Here is a 14,753-nt window from a genome sequence, read left to right as displayed (position 1 = left end):
GCGTACAAGTATATAATTTCCAATCCACTGTGATTTATAAACAAATGGATGAATTGCAACCATCTGAAATTTAACTCCGATAAAACGGAGATGTTCCTAATCGGGGGACCAGCTAACCCCTGGAACGCCAACTTCTGGCCAACCGAATTGGGAAATCCTTCACTCCATGCATGTTCAATCAAAAGTCTGGGCATTATCGACCGCTATCTTTCAATGAAAGCCCAGAATGGGGCTGTGATTTCCTCCTGTTTCTTTCAGTTTTGAAGGATCAGGAAGATAAGTAGATTCCTCACCACAGAAGCCCTGACCCAAGTTGTTCTGGCCTTCGTCATCTCCCGCATTGATTATATAAACACTCTCTATGTTGGTGTTCCGGCAGATCTACTAAAGCTTTTGCAGCTGTTGCAAAATCAAGCAGCCAGACTTATCCACCATCCGCCCAAATGGCACCATGTTAAGCCAGTAATGAAAAGATTACACTGCTGCCAATAACCAAACGTTCCGCATTTAAGTTGGGGTGCATCATCTTTAAAGCTCTTTATGGCAACAGCCTGGCACTTGTATCCTTTCAAATCCAGCGATATGTCCCTTCTCGGGATCTTGGGTTCTCTCATCTGAATCTTTTGGCCATCCCGCCCTTGAAACGCAAGTAACTTGAGGGGCTAAGATTTGCGTTTGTGGCCCCCCAATTCTTGAATTCTCTCCCTCTAAAGATCAGATCACTGAACTACTATGCCCAGTTTAGGATACTTTTAAAGATCTAGCTTTTTCGCCAGGCATATGGCTAAACCTTTCAAGCAGCAGTAACCCCTGGACTCCAGCACCATCAAACAGCTTGGTGTACGTGCGCTTTACAAGTTCATTTAACATAATAAGCAGTCCTTATATAACTCACATGGAAAACCTTCAGAACCACACACATTACCGTTCGGCAAATTATGAATTACCTCCTCCATTTCTTCCTTACCAAAAGGGTTACCCATGCTTGACCGATCTTCCTTGGAGAGTTTTTTTATGGCCGTCTCCCCAGAGATGCATCCAGTGCCCTCTTATCAACAGTCTGAGTATATTTATAAATCCTGTTATAATGCTAGAGGAAGTTCTCATTTATTTTTCCAATCTCGTTTCAATGGACCCCAGACTGGAGACATTTTAAGGTGTGAATAGTGCTGTCATCTATTTTCTCTCAAGCTTGCTAGGCCATAAACTCTCCCACGGAATTACTTCCATCGTGAATCTTTTGCATATCAGTAGAATTACTTGCATAACTCTAATTCTGTTCAATCAGTGCAAACTTTGTTTTTTCATGACCTTTTCTGTCCCCCTCAGTATAATGCTGCATGAGCTTTTCATATGCGTCTCTTAACTTGTTCGAGCTCCAGTTTTTGCTCTTTAGCTTTCCTATTGGCCTACTACAGGTAGGTTTTCAATGCCTCCCACACTACGTTTTGCGAGGCTGTGCCTTTATTCTTTACCATGAATTCTCGAATGTCCTCCTTAAACATTTCAGCCCATTCCTTGTCCTCCAGATATATCTCAAAAACCCACAATTTTTGCTGGAAACGTAACTCTGGCAAAGCCTATCCAGAGCAGAAATGGGGAATGTTGTCATACATACTCCAAGCCCAGACTGTCTGAAACAAAAACATTAAATAAAACACAATCCAGGTGGTGATTTTAAACCTAGCAGAGAAGCAGGGATACTCCCTCTTCCCTGGAAATGCTTTTCTCCATGGGTCTATAAGCACAAGTTCCCTTTGATATTCCTGTAGGGCTTTAACTGCCTTAGATTTCTATTGCTTTTTATTCCCCTATAAAAGACAATTTCCGGTATTGTAGAAGGGTAAAATCACTACCAATTATAATTTTCCCCCAAACCTGCAATAGAGAGTGAAATAAATCAACATAAGGTCCTGGGGAGACCCACTGGAGCATACAAGCTCATCAGAGCAAAGCTTACTGAGGCAATAAAAAGTTTAATCCAACACTAGTGGCTTTCGGTGCAGTTCGCTCATTCATACATTTCAGCATCCAGATTTTCCCATTTCTAAAGTACATGTGAATGGGCATATATAACCTGAACTTAGAATAACCTGCCTATCTGTATAACTCCTCCGGACTGCCGTTTATACTGTACCCCATTGCCCCCATCTACGCACTACTGCCCTAACCTCCCACCCCTATATGATCTGGAGGGACCCCGGCCACCTCACCCGCTCCTCGTATATTGCTCTAACCGCCATTTCCGTGACATCCTAGAACATTGTCAATGTGAGCACTTATTTGTGCAGAATTTCGAAGTCTTTAAATCAGTCGTGTCTATTTGTTGGAGTTTCATTGTGTGATTGTGTCTGTTGTGCCACAGTCGTCTTTTTTTTAACCACATTGGATGTCGGGATGTCTATTGATCCAAAGAAGTGTTCCCGGTCTACGTCACAGCCGGTTACATTGCAATGCCGTGTACATGACTGGATGATGTGTTCATGCTGGATTTATCTGAGTGTTTTGTTGTTTGACTCCTATCAACATGTTTCTTGAAGTCCCGAGCAGGAAGATGATGATAGGTACCCTGGAGCCATCATATGCATTGAGAGTCAACATTTTTTCACGTTTTTAATTCGTTATTTAGGTGTCCTTTGTGGCCTACAAGAAGGAATTGGCAGTTAAACTCCAAATATGTAAATGTTTTTTTTCCCTTGATTGAGCTATCTGTGCATTTGATTTCAGAGAAGTAACAATTTAATGTAGCTTCATTAATCATTAGTGCGTTCAATAATTGTCATTTTTTGCATTCTGAACCCTATATAATCTTTTTAAACTGAAAGCTTTGAGACAGTGAAATGCATGACAATTTTTTGTTTGTGTGTGTTTTTTTCCTTACTGTTTTTAGCTTTCGCGTTGTAGCTCTATGAGTTCACTGTCTCATGAAGTAAGCCAGCATTTAAATCAGGTACATGTGGCTGGCCGTTTATCTTATTTGGTTAAGGTTATTTTTGAGTTTGGCTTGTTGCTTTTTTCCTTTTTTGACTAACAGTATGTTTTTAACTTCTGCACTGCCATTTACAATAGCAACAGGTACTGTTGAGGAAGAGAGCCAATAAAGATGTAGTGTTCCTTTTTCCATTGTTCAATTATATACTAACAATTTAACTTCATTTTTAATTTGTACCGTCAAATAAAGATACACCATTAAGTGTAAAACATCTGCTCACTAAAAATCCTGTGGTATAAATATTCACCAATGATCATGATGATAATTTTGTGAGGAAGTACAGTGTGCTTTTCCAAATTGAGGAATTCTGGTACCCAGTCGTGCAATTAGGGTGACCCTCTGAAGTGGGAATAGAAGAAAGGTTTTATTAGCGAACCTATCCTAATGTTACCTTGCAAATATTTAGAGATCTCTTCCTGGGCTTTTCTACCTGATGTACTGTTTCTGTTTGAGGTTCAGAACCAAGTAGGCAGAAGAAGACTGTTCAAAAACACATCCTGAAGTCCCGGTCGCTCAACTCCTATCCAGTGACCTAAACAAAGTCCCTTCGCACTTCCAGCAAAGGTGCTTGGAAGCACTAACATTCTTTCCTATATAGTTACATTCTATTGAATTTTCTGCACCATGGTGAGTGGATAGAGAAGGGAGGTGTCATTACCTGCTTCATAGATGTTGCTGGTGATTGGGATGAAGAATAGAATCCTCTTCAGGCTTTCTCCAGATCTGCTGTTGCAGCTCATTAATGTACACTAAGATCACAGTCAAGTCAAGTCAAGAGATTTATATAGCGCGCTACATACCCATAGGGTCTCAAGGCGCTTGAGGAAGGGTGGGGAATTACTTGTCGAATATCCACGTTTTAAGTTGCTTTCTGAAAGCTAGGTGGTTCTGAGTAAGGCGAAGGTGAGTGGGAAGTGAGTTCCAGGTTTTAGCTGCGAGGTAGGAGAAGGATCTGCCTCCCATGGTGGTTTTGTTGATGCGAGGTACAGTGGCAAGGGCTTGGTTGGAGGATCGTAGCTGACGGGAGGGGGTGTAGAAGGACAGTCGTGTGTTGAGGCATTCGGGTCCAAGTTCGTAAAGTGCTTTGTGTGCGTGGGTTAGGAGGCGGAAAGTAATCCTCTTATTTACGGGGAGCCAGTGGAGGTTTTTCAGGTGACCAGAGATGTGTTCTTTATGCGGGATGTCTAGTATGAGCCTGGCTGAAGCGTTCTGGATGCGTTGGAGTTTTTTTCTGGAGTTTTGCGGTGGTACCGGCGTATAGGGTGTTTCCGTAGTCCAGGCGGCTCGTGACCAGTGCGTGGGTGACCATTTTTCTAGTTTCAGTGGGGATCCAGCGAAAAGTTTTTTTGAGCATGCGAAGAATGTTGAAGCAAGATGATGAAACGGCGTTGACTTGTCTGGTCATCGAGAGTGAGGAGTCCAGGATGACGCCCAGGTTCCGTGCGTGGTCCGTCGGTATGGTTGCTTTTCCAAGGGCTACTGGCCACCAAGAGTCATCCCAGGCGGATGGGGAGGTGCCTAAGATGAGGACTTCTGTTTTGTCTGAGTTCAGTTTCAGGCTGTACTTCATCCACTCGGCTACTTCTTTCATTCCTTCGTGTAAGTTGGTTTTGGCGGTGTTAGGGTCTTTGGTGAGTGAGAGGATCAGTTGAGTGTCGTCAGCGTAGGAGATGATGTTGAGATTGTGTTGGCGAGCGATGGCCGCAAGGGGGCTCATGTATACGTTGAAGAGGGTGGGGCTGAGTGACGATCCTTGTGGCACGCCGCAGATGACTTCAGAGGCTTCTGACTTGAATGGTGGGAGGCGGACTCTCTGGGTTCTTCCGGTGAGGAACGAGGTGATCCATTCCAGTGCTTTTCCTTGGATTCCGACGTTTCTGAGGCGCTGTAGAAGGGTGCTATGACAGACTTTGTCGAAGGCAGCTGAGAGGTCGAGGAGGATGAGGGCGAGTCAAGTCAAGTCAAGTCAAAACATTTATATAGCGCACTACATACCCAGAGGGTTTCAAGGCGCTTAGGAAGGGGAGGTGGATTATTTGTCAAAAATCCACGTTTTAAGCTGCTTTCTGAACGCTAGGTGGTTCTGGGTGAGGCGAAGGTAAGCGGGGAGTGAGTTCCATGTTTTGGCAGCCAGGTATGAGAAGGATCTGCCTCCCATGGTGGTCTTGTTGATGCGAGGAACAGTGGCGAAGGCTTGGCTGGAAGAGCGAAGTTGGCGGGAGGGGGTGTAGAAGGACAGTCGAGAGTTGAGGCAATCTGGTCCGATGTCGTAGAGTGATTTGTGTGCGTGGGTAAGCAGTCGGAAAGTGATCCTCTTATTGACGGGTAGCCAGTGGAGGTCTTTAAGGTGACCAGAGATGTGTTCGTTGCGTGGGATGTCTAATATGAGCCTGGCTGAGGCGTTTTGGATTCGTTGTAGTTTCTTCTGGAGTTTGGCGGTGGTACCTGCGTAGAGGGTGTTTCCGTAGTCCAGTCGGCTCGTGACTAGAGCGTGGGTGACTGTTTTCCTTGTTTCGGAGGGGATCCAGCGAAATGTTTTTCTGAGCATGCGAAGAATGTTAAAGCAGGAAGAGGATACGGCGCTGACTTGTCTGTTCATTGAGAGTGAAGAATCAAGGATGACGCCAAGGTTCCGTGCGTGGTCTGTCGGGATGGGTGCATTTCCGAGGGCTTCCGTTGTCTCCATTGTCCAGTAGCCGTCTATTGTGCCTCAGACTTTTCCAGAACACATCCCAAGTTACCTCCGAGTTGTGAGAAATCTTTCTTGATGTTTTTTATATCACAGCCACCAAGAAAAGGTTTTCCAGGAGATTTTGCCACTGTGGGAACCTCAGAGCTACAAACCCGTGTGTGGAGTCTTGCGGATAAAACTACACATCCTAGGTCTCTATACATTGTTCAACAGTACCGTTTTTAATCAGTTTATTGTATACTCACAAGTCCCATAAAAATAAAATCCTCTCCTTTATTTAGTCACTTGGTGTAACATGATCTCTTTTATGTCATCTACACCCCAGTGTACCTAGTTTTACTTCACGCTGTCCTATGAGTTTGCCTTGCCACTCTTTCGTGTCATCCGTTGCCACTGCTAATTAAGTTAATGGTTTGTGTAAGCATTGGGGTACGAGTAAAAGTGATCATTAGAGCATTTGAAGATTTGACAGCACTGAGTTTTAATGACAAGATAAAGGAAATAATGAGGGGATGGCGGTTTGGCAATTTATATATTTGGATTAGACTAACAAAGTATCAGACGTAAGTGTAGGATAATAATAAGGCAGCCAACGTAGTGACGTTTTATAGGACACAAGTCAGGGAATCATCCAGGTAACATCTGGTTTAATCTGTCTGCAGTGGTATGATTTGTGGTGCACCTACGTAGTTTATTTCTGTAAAATGTTTTGGCTGGTTTAATATCCATATTAACTTTGTCTCCCTGCGTTTGCCTAAGCTACTTCTGGGAACTTTCTTGCGGAGTGAGGTGGTCTCAAGACACTCTTGGCTGTCAATGACTCTAGTGAATACATTGGTTAGACAGATGACGCATTATATTTGTATAACTGAGGCACATAAGCAACCTTATAGAAGAGTCTGGAAAATCTGTGGTCACAGATCCAAAGACACTGAGACCTCTAAATAGCGGTGGTCCAGAGAGGACACCAACCTTCTTTGCAAGCATCAGATACCTTACTTTTGGGATGAAGGAGCTTTTATGAGATCTTTTAGCCAGGTTCCTGTAGCCTACCTTAGAAATGCATGTCCTGTATTTGGAGCCAGCTAGATTATCCTAAAATCATTCCTTTTGCTACTGCCACAGCCTTTCACTCTGGTCTCTATAAACATTAGAACATCGGTGCTTTACCTACATAAGTAAGATTTGACAAGGTATCAATTTCTGTTGAGCAAATTTCAGATGTTGTGCTGCCAGACGCTGCTGAACAAAGCAAGGCTGAGGGTTGAGCTTGCACCAGGTCTTCTTTCCAAAGAACTGACAAGTGTAACAGGCAGATTGCTTAAGATCAAATATTGAGCTCAATAAAGACTTTCTGCTAATTAATTAAACAATGTGTAGAAGACATTAACATGTTGGTGATAGTATATCACAAAATCTAATCTTTGCATCCATATGCCCTGACATGAGATCTGTGTGATGCCCTTTTGAAATGTTGCAATAGATTTCAATTTCCCTTTCCATCTAATATAGAAACTATTCATCTCCAGGGTCATTGTGACACTAATTAATCCTGATTACTCATGAAAATGTAAAGAATGGTATTGCACCAAAATCTCAACTTTTAGCCTGACATCCTGCTTTTGAGTCCCTCCAAATGGGCTCCCAAATTAAAAGGATGATAGGCATTCCACAAGGTATTCTCAAATTCGAAGAGGTTTTCTGGTGTTGCTCAAAGCATGTTGCTCATCTTTCCCAAAAACAGTATTTAGTACATTATGTTTGTAGCATGTGTTTCTTTAGATACACATGCTCTGCTTACTCCTGCCATCTAGTGTTGAGCTCAGAATTTGCAAGTTGTTTTTCTTCACAGAAAGGGTTTCGAGATACAGGATGTATTGCGAGTCCGCTATAATTGGGCAATGCCCATGGGTACCAATTCTGTTAGATTGTGCAATCTCTACCTGTCTCCCGACCGTTACAATGCTGCGTGTGAAGCCTGTCTCGCCTTACTGTCTTAGAAGACCCTCTGCTGGCAACACTTTAAACTCCTTAAACTTGCTGTTGAGGACATTGACTGTTACCCTTTCCATCTACAGAAATGTGGACTCTCGTACACTTATTTTATACGCCTCCATTTAGCTGCCATAGACTCTTACATGCAAAACGAGGAAAACTCATCCCTCTTTTGCATCCCTGTAATTAAGGAATTCATCAAGCACCTCAAAAGGATCATCCCTCCCAGAGTCCCTTCTAGCCCTGTGTGGAATTTTAATGTAGTCCTTAACAGACTCGTGAGACCCTCCCTCTTTGAGAACTTGCACTCTTGCTCTTTACAGTTTCTCTCCTGTAAAAGTAGCTTTCCTCATAGACATAACATCTCTCAGACCCATCAGTGAGTTGCAGGTCCTCGCGCTACAAGAACTATTCATTCAGGTCCGCAAGGACAGTGCTATTCTCAAAACCAACCCAAAGTTCCTACCACTGAGAGCCTCCATCAAACCATAGAGATCCCAGTCTTCTTTCCTAAACCAGGCTCTGTAGCTGGAGTGTTTACATAGCCTAAATGTATAACTGTCTCATTTATTACATCAACAAGACCAAGCCCTTCCACAAAGCAAACCAGTTGTTCATATCCGTGCTAAACCTCACTTGGGCCAGCCTATTTTGTTGACCAGTAGAGCCAGGTAGATAGTCAAGTACATCCAAACTTGCTGCCATAAAGCCAAAAGAGCCCTCCTCATTAACCCCACTCTAAACACAAGAAAGCTGCAACCTTGTCCTGATGTATGGAAAGCAGCCACTTCATCAACCTTACACACTTTGACTAAGCACTACTGTGTTAATATCTTATCCCGCTAAAGACCATAGTTAGTCAAACAGCCCCAAGGACTTTTTTTCAGACATCTGCATTCAGACATCTAGTCTTTCTGTATTTGGCTGTTGAAAGCAGAGTCTTCAGCTGGAACCCCTGAGGATGTTGGGGGAGGATGTCAGGTGGCATAAGGGATCTCTCTGTTAGTGTCTGAAGTGGCTTCAAAACCAACAGAACCTCTTGGCTTAGGTGCAACTATTCCAGTTGGTCCTTTCAAACCTGCACTAGTAGACTGAACTCTCCAATCTTGAGTTGGGTCGAACACTCAGCCTTTCGCAGGCTACAGCTGGAGTGCCTATCTGAGCAAGAAGACTGTGTTGAGCCGCTGGTCTTTGTTAGAGCAGCGTCTGCCCATTAATGTGCTACATCTGCAGGAAGTCCACTTTGCAACAAATACATTCCCTCTTTTGATCTCAGAGTCCCATTCTGATCATGTCGGGCAGCACCACTGTTCATTACAAGAACCAGTAGGGTGGTTGGCAATGGTGGCCCTTGTTTGGAGACAATTTGCTTACAGAAGTGGGTGCACCAATGAGGAGTTTTCCCAGCAGTGGCCTACCTGGAAAGCTATCTCAAAGCGAAATTTGATATTCTCACTTGCAGTTCTCTGGAGGATAATAAGTGGGAACCCCCCGACCTGAAGGGACAGAGGTAGTCTACAGATTGAGGTTTCTATCCGTGGATTTCTTCAGCACAGCTTGGAGCAAGAATTTCCTCCGTTTTGTGCATACAATTTCCTCTGGTTCGACTATTTACAGGGCCTGATGTACGTGTTTCCACATATTCTGGTTTTGTCAAAAGTCCTACAGAAGGCATAGTAAGGTTGGTACACATCGGATCCTGATAGACCCAGATTACTGATCTGTTACTCCATATTTGACTGCCTATACCTCTTCCATGTAGGGTGGACCGTCTATTACAACATGATGGTAAATTCCACCATCCCAGTCCCCAAATGCTGCCAATGTATGCTTGGAGATAGAACGGTGTCATCTTTAGTTATTAAGCCTCCCTGGTGTAGTTGTAGATGTCATTGTGGTTGCCAAAAAACTTCCTTGTCTGAAGGTTTGGATCCCTTTAAACAATGTCTTTCTGACATCCTGTGTTTCATACTGTTTTTTGCATAACCGGGGCTGGTAGTTGCTTCCGTAAGGAATTACCTGGCTGACATTTCTCTGTTCAGGTATCTCCTTGATTAGTTTGGCTGACTATCGCAGTTTTCCACCAAGGCAAGTTGATCCTGCATACCAGTCCTACCTTCTTGCCCAAAGTCGTTTCAGCTTTTTATATGGCCCAATCTACCCATTTTCCTGATTTCTTCCAGACCCTCACCCAAACAAGAAAGAGAAGCAAAGCATATACTGGACCACAGGGTGTGTAATTTCATATTACATCGACTGCAGTCAACAGTACAGATTGAATAGGTGCCAGCACAAAGAAAGGCAAAACTGTGGCCAAACATGCTCTTCGTTGTGAGGTAATCCTCTGTATTAAGATCTGCTATGTATTGGTCAAGAAATACCATCTAGAGAGCATTCATTCCTACTTTACTGGAGCCGTGGCTGCTGCCACAGCGCTCCCTAGAGGCATTCAAGTGGCTGACATCTACTGGGCAGCCACATGGTGATCCCAGCATATTTTTGGTGAACATTGCTGCCTCACAGCCCGGGCTGTGCTACATGAATTCCTTATTAAAGTGGTTCTAATTATTCTCGCCTCCTGGAAGTTATTGTTTTTGGATTCATTCAAAAGGGAGGGAATCTGCATGAAGGTATATCCATCAAAAGTAAGTTATTAACCTCAGTAGCAAATTTCAGGTGGGGACATATTCTTCCTGTAGATTCCTCATTACCATCCTCCTCCTCTGAGCTTGTGCCATATGTAGTAAGATCACAAGGTATGCAAAAATGTTATTTTATGTTTTTGACCCTGTGGGTGATGCGTTCTCAGATCCCTCCACATGCTTCATTTGGAGCAGAAAGGGTTTCAAGAACAAATGTCGGGAGGCTCTTTGGTGCCTATTATATGCCAGTGATGAAAGCTCTGGTGAATAAAGTTGTGGTTGGAGCTCATGGTTCCACCTGGCAGAGGTTGAGAGCTACTAGCAGGGGAAACCTTTTCTCAACCAGTCTAAGCCTGAAGTACTTTTTTAAGGGTCGCAATCTACAGGAGGGGTATGTATCAACTGGAAATGTTGTTACCAAAGGTAGGTTACTTTTACATCTGGAATGAACTGCAGAGACATTGGCTTAGGAAATGGTTAATGCCCACTTCTATAAGTTTTATCTTTCCCTGGACCAGATGGTAAATGAGACGTTTTCTCCCCTTTAATAATTAACTTGAAACAACATTGATTAATGTTTGGGATATAAGTTGAGATGCATGAGATCTAGCCTTTTGAGATTTCAAATATGTTCCCATCCATTGCAAAGTAAGATCTAATAGCTTCCCCCTGATGGCAACATTTGTTGGCTAAGTTGGCTATGGGTAACATTATAAAGATGAAATTCCTCCACTATTCTAGCACTCATCAAGTAATATACTAAGGAGGGATTGATGATGCCACCATGAAGCATAGATCTAATTTCAGATTATCTGGCATAGGACATTTACTTTCAGAAGTTGTTTCTGAAGATTCTGAAAAGGAAGGCGTTAACTACAACACACAACTACAGCACTAAGACCGTCGTCCTAGCCGCCACCGATGACATCCGCTCCCTCCTCGACCGGGTAGAAACTGCAACCCTCATTTCCCTGGATCTCTCTGCTGCCTTTGGCACAGTATCCCTCCGCACCCTCGGACAAGACTGAAGTCCTCATCCTGGGGCCCAACACCTGCACATGAAGACTCCTGGTGGCCCGCCGTGTTAGGAACCCACCCCACACCCACAGATCATGCACAAAACCTCTGCATCATACTGGACTCCTCGCTCACGATGAACCGACAGATCAACACCATCTCCTCCTCCTGCTTCCAAACCCTTTGACTTCTTCGAAAGACCTTAAGATAGATCCCAGCTGAGGCCATAAATACGGTCACTCACACACTCATCAGCTGCAGACTCCACTATGGCAACGCACTCTATGCAGGCGTCACCCAGAAACTCCTCCGGAAACAACAGAACATTCAGAACGCCACAGCCAGACTGGTCCTTAACATCCCACACCGCAGTCACATCTCTGAACACCTGCGAGAACTCCACTGCCTCCCAATCAACTAGTCACGTTCAAGCTCCTCACACACTCTTACAAAGCCCTCCACGACATTGAACCAGCAAGTCTCTTATTCCATGTACCCACCAGACACCTCCACTCCGCCAAACTGGCCCTTGCCACTGTTCCTCGGATCCGCAGGACTAGAGGAAGATCCTTTTCCTACCTCGCTGCTAAAACCTGGAACAACCTGCCTCTCCAGCCAAATCAAGAAGGATCTCAAGACCTGGCTCTTCGACTGAACCTCAGCACGCAGGAGGACCTGCAGCCCCAACTGAAGCACAGGCAAGTTCTGTTGACGAGCTCATTCCTTAATCGGTGTAAGGCGAAGATACCTTAATAGTGCTTGAGAGATCTCTCTTGCTCTTCTTTCTCTGAAGTTCTAGATCAGAAGATGACCAGTGCTGACTCATTCAGGATTGTTCTGATATGCCTGCAAGCTACAGTTGCTACATTGAACCTAAATGGAAGTCATGTACATGATTAGCAGTTAGCATGAAAACCTGACACCCCCCACTCCAAATAAACTGTAGATATGTCAGCTATTTCTCCAAATAATTATTAAATAAAATATATACATTCGAGCAGCTTCTCTAGGAAATTGTTTGAAATATATTCAAGACATTTGAATAACCCATAACCAGAGAGCAATGCACTAGAAAATAACAGAAGTCGAACACACCAGGTCAGCTAATGATAGTCTGGTCTATGCTGTGTGAGACCAAGTACTGTGTAATATGATGGATGTACTAAGGACGTTTACAAATAAGAGCTGAGCTAATGGTGACTACTCCTTTTATTTTGTGTTTTTTATGCTTTTATACAAACACAGATAGGATTGGTGTTTCATGGAGCACAAGAGGTTCATCAGACACTGACGAAATGTGTGTTATTACCCATATTGTACTAGCCATGTTCAAGATTTCTAAACCAGTTGTGTAGGAATTTAGAATCCTTGAATAGGACCAGTACCGTAAGGGCCAGAACCCTTTGGGGAAGGAGGCATTGCTAGAACGTTAATCTAATGTGTGAGTAGCTGAACCCAGCACAGTCCTTCATGTGAGATGGATTTGGTAGTTCATCATTGAAAGTGTGGTGTTTGAGTGCTTTTACTGAATCCTGATTGACACCGTAGATTGGATTTTTAGAGGCCTTGTCAACGTGGAAGTGGCTGTTCTTCAGGGGTACTTGTGGTGTTCCAGTTCATTTGAAAATGTAGGGCAGGGTGTTGCTTTAGTAATTTATCCTATAGCAGAGTACCCTCTTTAGCATTCAAGTCAAGTCAAGTCAAAAGATTTGTATAGCGCGCTACATACCCAGAGGGTCTCAAGGCGCTTGAAGAAGGGTGGGGAGTTACTTGTCGAATATCCACGTTTTGAGTTGCTTTCTGAATGCTAGGTGGTTCTGAGTAAGGCGAAGGTGAGTGGGAAGTGAGTTCCAAGTTTTAGCTGCTAGGTAGGAGAAGGATCTACCTCCCATGGTGGTTTTGTTGATGCGAGGAACAGTGGCAAGGGCTTGGTTGGAGGATCGTAGCTGGCGGGAGGGGGTGTAGAAGGATAGTCGTGTGTTGAGGCATTCGGGTCCGATTTCGTAGAGTGCTTTGTGTGCGTGGGTTAGGAGCCGGAAAGTGATCCTCTTATTGACGGGGAGCCAGTGTAGGTTTTTCAGGTGCTCAGAGATGTGTTCTTTACGCGGAATGTCTAATATGAGCCTGGCTGAGGCGTTCTGGATGCGTTGTAGTTTTTTCTAGAGTTTTGCGGCGATGCCGGCGTAGAGGGTGTTTCCGTAGTCCAGTCGGCTCGTGACCAGAGCGTGGGTGACTGTTTTTCTAGTTTCGGTAGGGATCCAGCGAAATGTTTTTTTGAGCATGCGAAGAATGTTGAAGCAGGATGAAGAAACAGCGTTGACTTGTCTGTTCATTGAGAGTGAGGAATCCAGGATGACGCCCAGGTTCCGTGCGTGGTCCGTCGGGATGGGTGCTTTTCCAAGGGCCTCTGGCCACCAAGAGTCGTCCCAGGCGGAGGGGGAGGTACCTAAGATGAGGACTTCTGTTTTGTCTGAGTTCAGTTTCAGACGGCTGTGCTTCATCCATTCGGCTACTTCTTTCATTCCTTCGTGTAGGTTGGTTTTGGCCGTGTTAGGGTCTCTGGTGAGTGATAGGATCAGTTGAGTGTCGTCGGCGTAGGAGATGATGTTGAGGTTATGTTGGCGTGCGATGGTCGCGAGGGGGCTCATGTAAACGTTGAAGAGGGTGGGACTGAGTGAGGACCCTTGAGGTACTCCGCAGATGACTTCAGTAGCCTCTGACTTGAATGGTGGAAGGCGGACTCTCTGGGTTCTTCCGGAGAGGAACGAGGTGATCTATTCCAGTGCTTTTCCTTGGATTCCGATGTTTTTGAGGCGCTGTAGAAGGGTGCTATGGCAGACTGTGTCGAAGGCTGCGGAGAGGTCGAGGAGGATGAGGGCGACTGTGTCTCCATTGTCCAGTAGAGTTCGAATGTCGTCTGTTGCTGCGATGAGGGCGGTTTCGGTGCTGTGCTTGGCTCGGAAGCCGGACTGTGAGGAGTCGAGTGATTTGTTGGTTTCGAGGAATGCGGCGAGCTGGTTGTTGACAGCTTTCTCGATGACTTTGGCCGGGAATGGAAGGAGTGAGATAGGGCGATAGTTTTTGAGTTCGGTGGGGTCAGCTGTGGGTTTCTTCAGGAGGGCGCTGAGTTCGGCATGTTTCCAGCTTTCCGGGAAGATTGCGGAGTTGAGGGAGCAGTTGATGACGTCTCGGAGGTGCGGTGCAATAATGGAGTCTGCTTTGTTAAAGATGTGGTGAGGGCAAGGGTCTGTGGGGGATCATGAGTGGATAGAGTTCATCAGACGGATGGTGTCCTCGGTGGAGATTGGCTTCCAGTCATTGAGGATGTTCAGGGGGGGTGGGGGTCCTGCAGGGGATTGGGTGGGTTGGTCTCCGGGTTGGTTGTCGAAGCTGTTGTGGATGTCTGCAATTTTGT

At 44.8% G+C, this 14,753-nt stretch overlaps 1 protein-coding gene across 7 annotated transcripts in view; it reads left to right on the top strand.

Annotated features, from left to right (window-relative positions):
- Positions 1-14,753, top strand: part of SEC16A (SEC16 homolog A, endoplasmic reticulum export factor) — a 478,800-nt gene that overhangs the window by 436,153 nt on the left and 27,894 nt on the right. For 3 of the 7 annotated variants that reach the window (XM_086921029.1, XM_086921032.1, XM_086921028.1), the window contains one exon: positions 2,891-2,950. The exons of the other annotated variants lie outside the window; for them this stretch is intronic. In XM_086921029.1, the coding sequence (XP_086777155.1) occupies positions 2,891-2,950 (60 nt within the window). The remainder of the gene's footprint in view (positions 1-2,890; positions 2,951-14,753) is intronic. 7 annotated transcript variants of the gene reach the window in all.

Source organism: Lissotriton vulgaris, chromosome 5 (assembly GCF_964263255.1).
Source record: "Lissotriton vulgaris chromosome 5, aLisVul1.2, whole genome shotgun sequence".
Taxonomy (NCBI): Eukaryota; Metazoa; Chordata; class Amphibia; order Caudata; family Salamandridae; genus Lissotriton; species Lissotriton vulgaris.
This window is presented reverse-complemented; position numbering and strand designations above follow the sequence as displayed.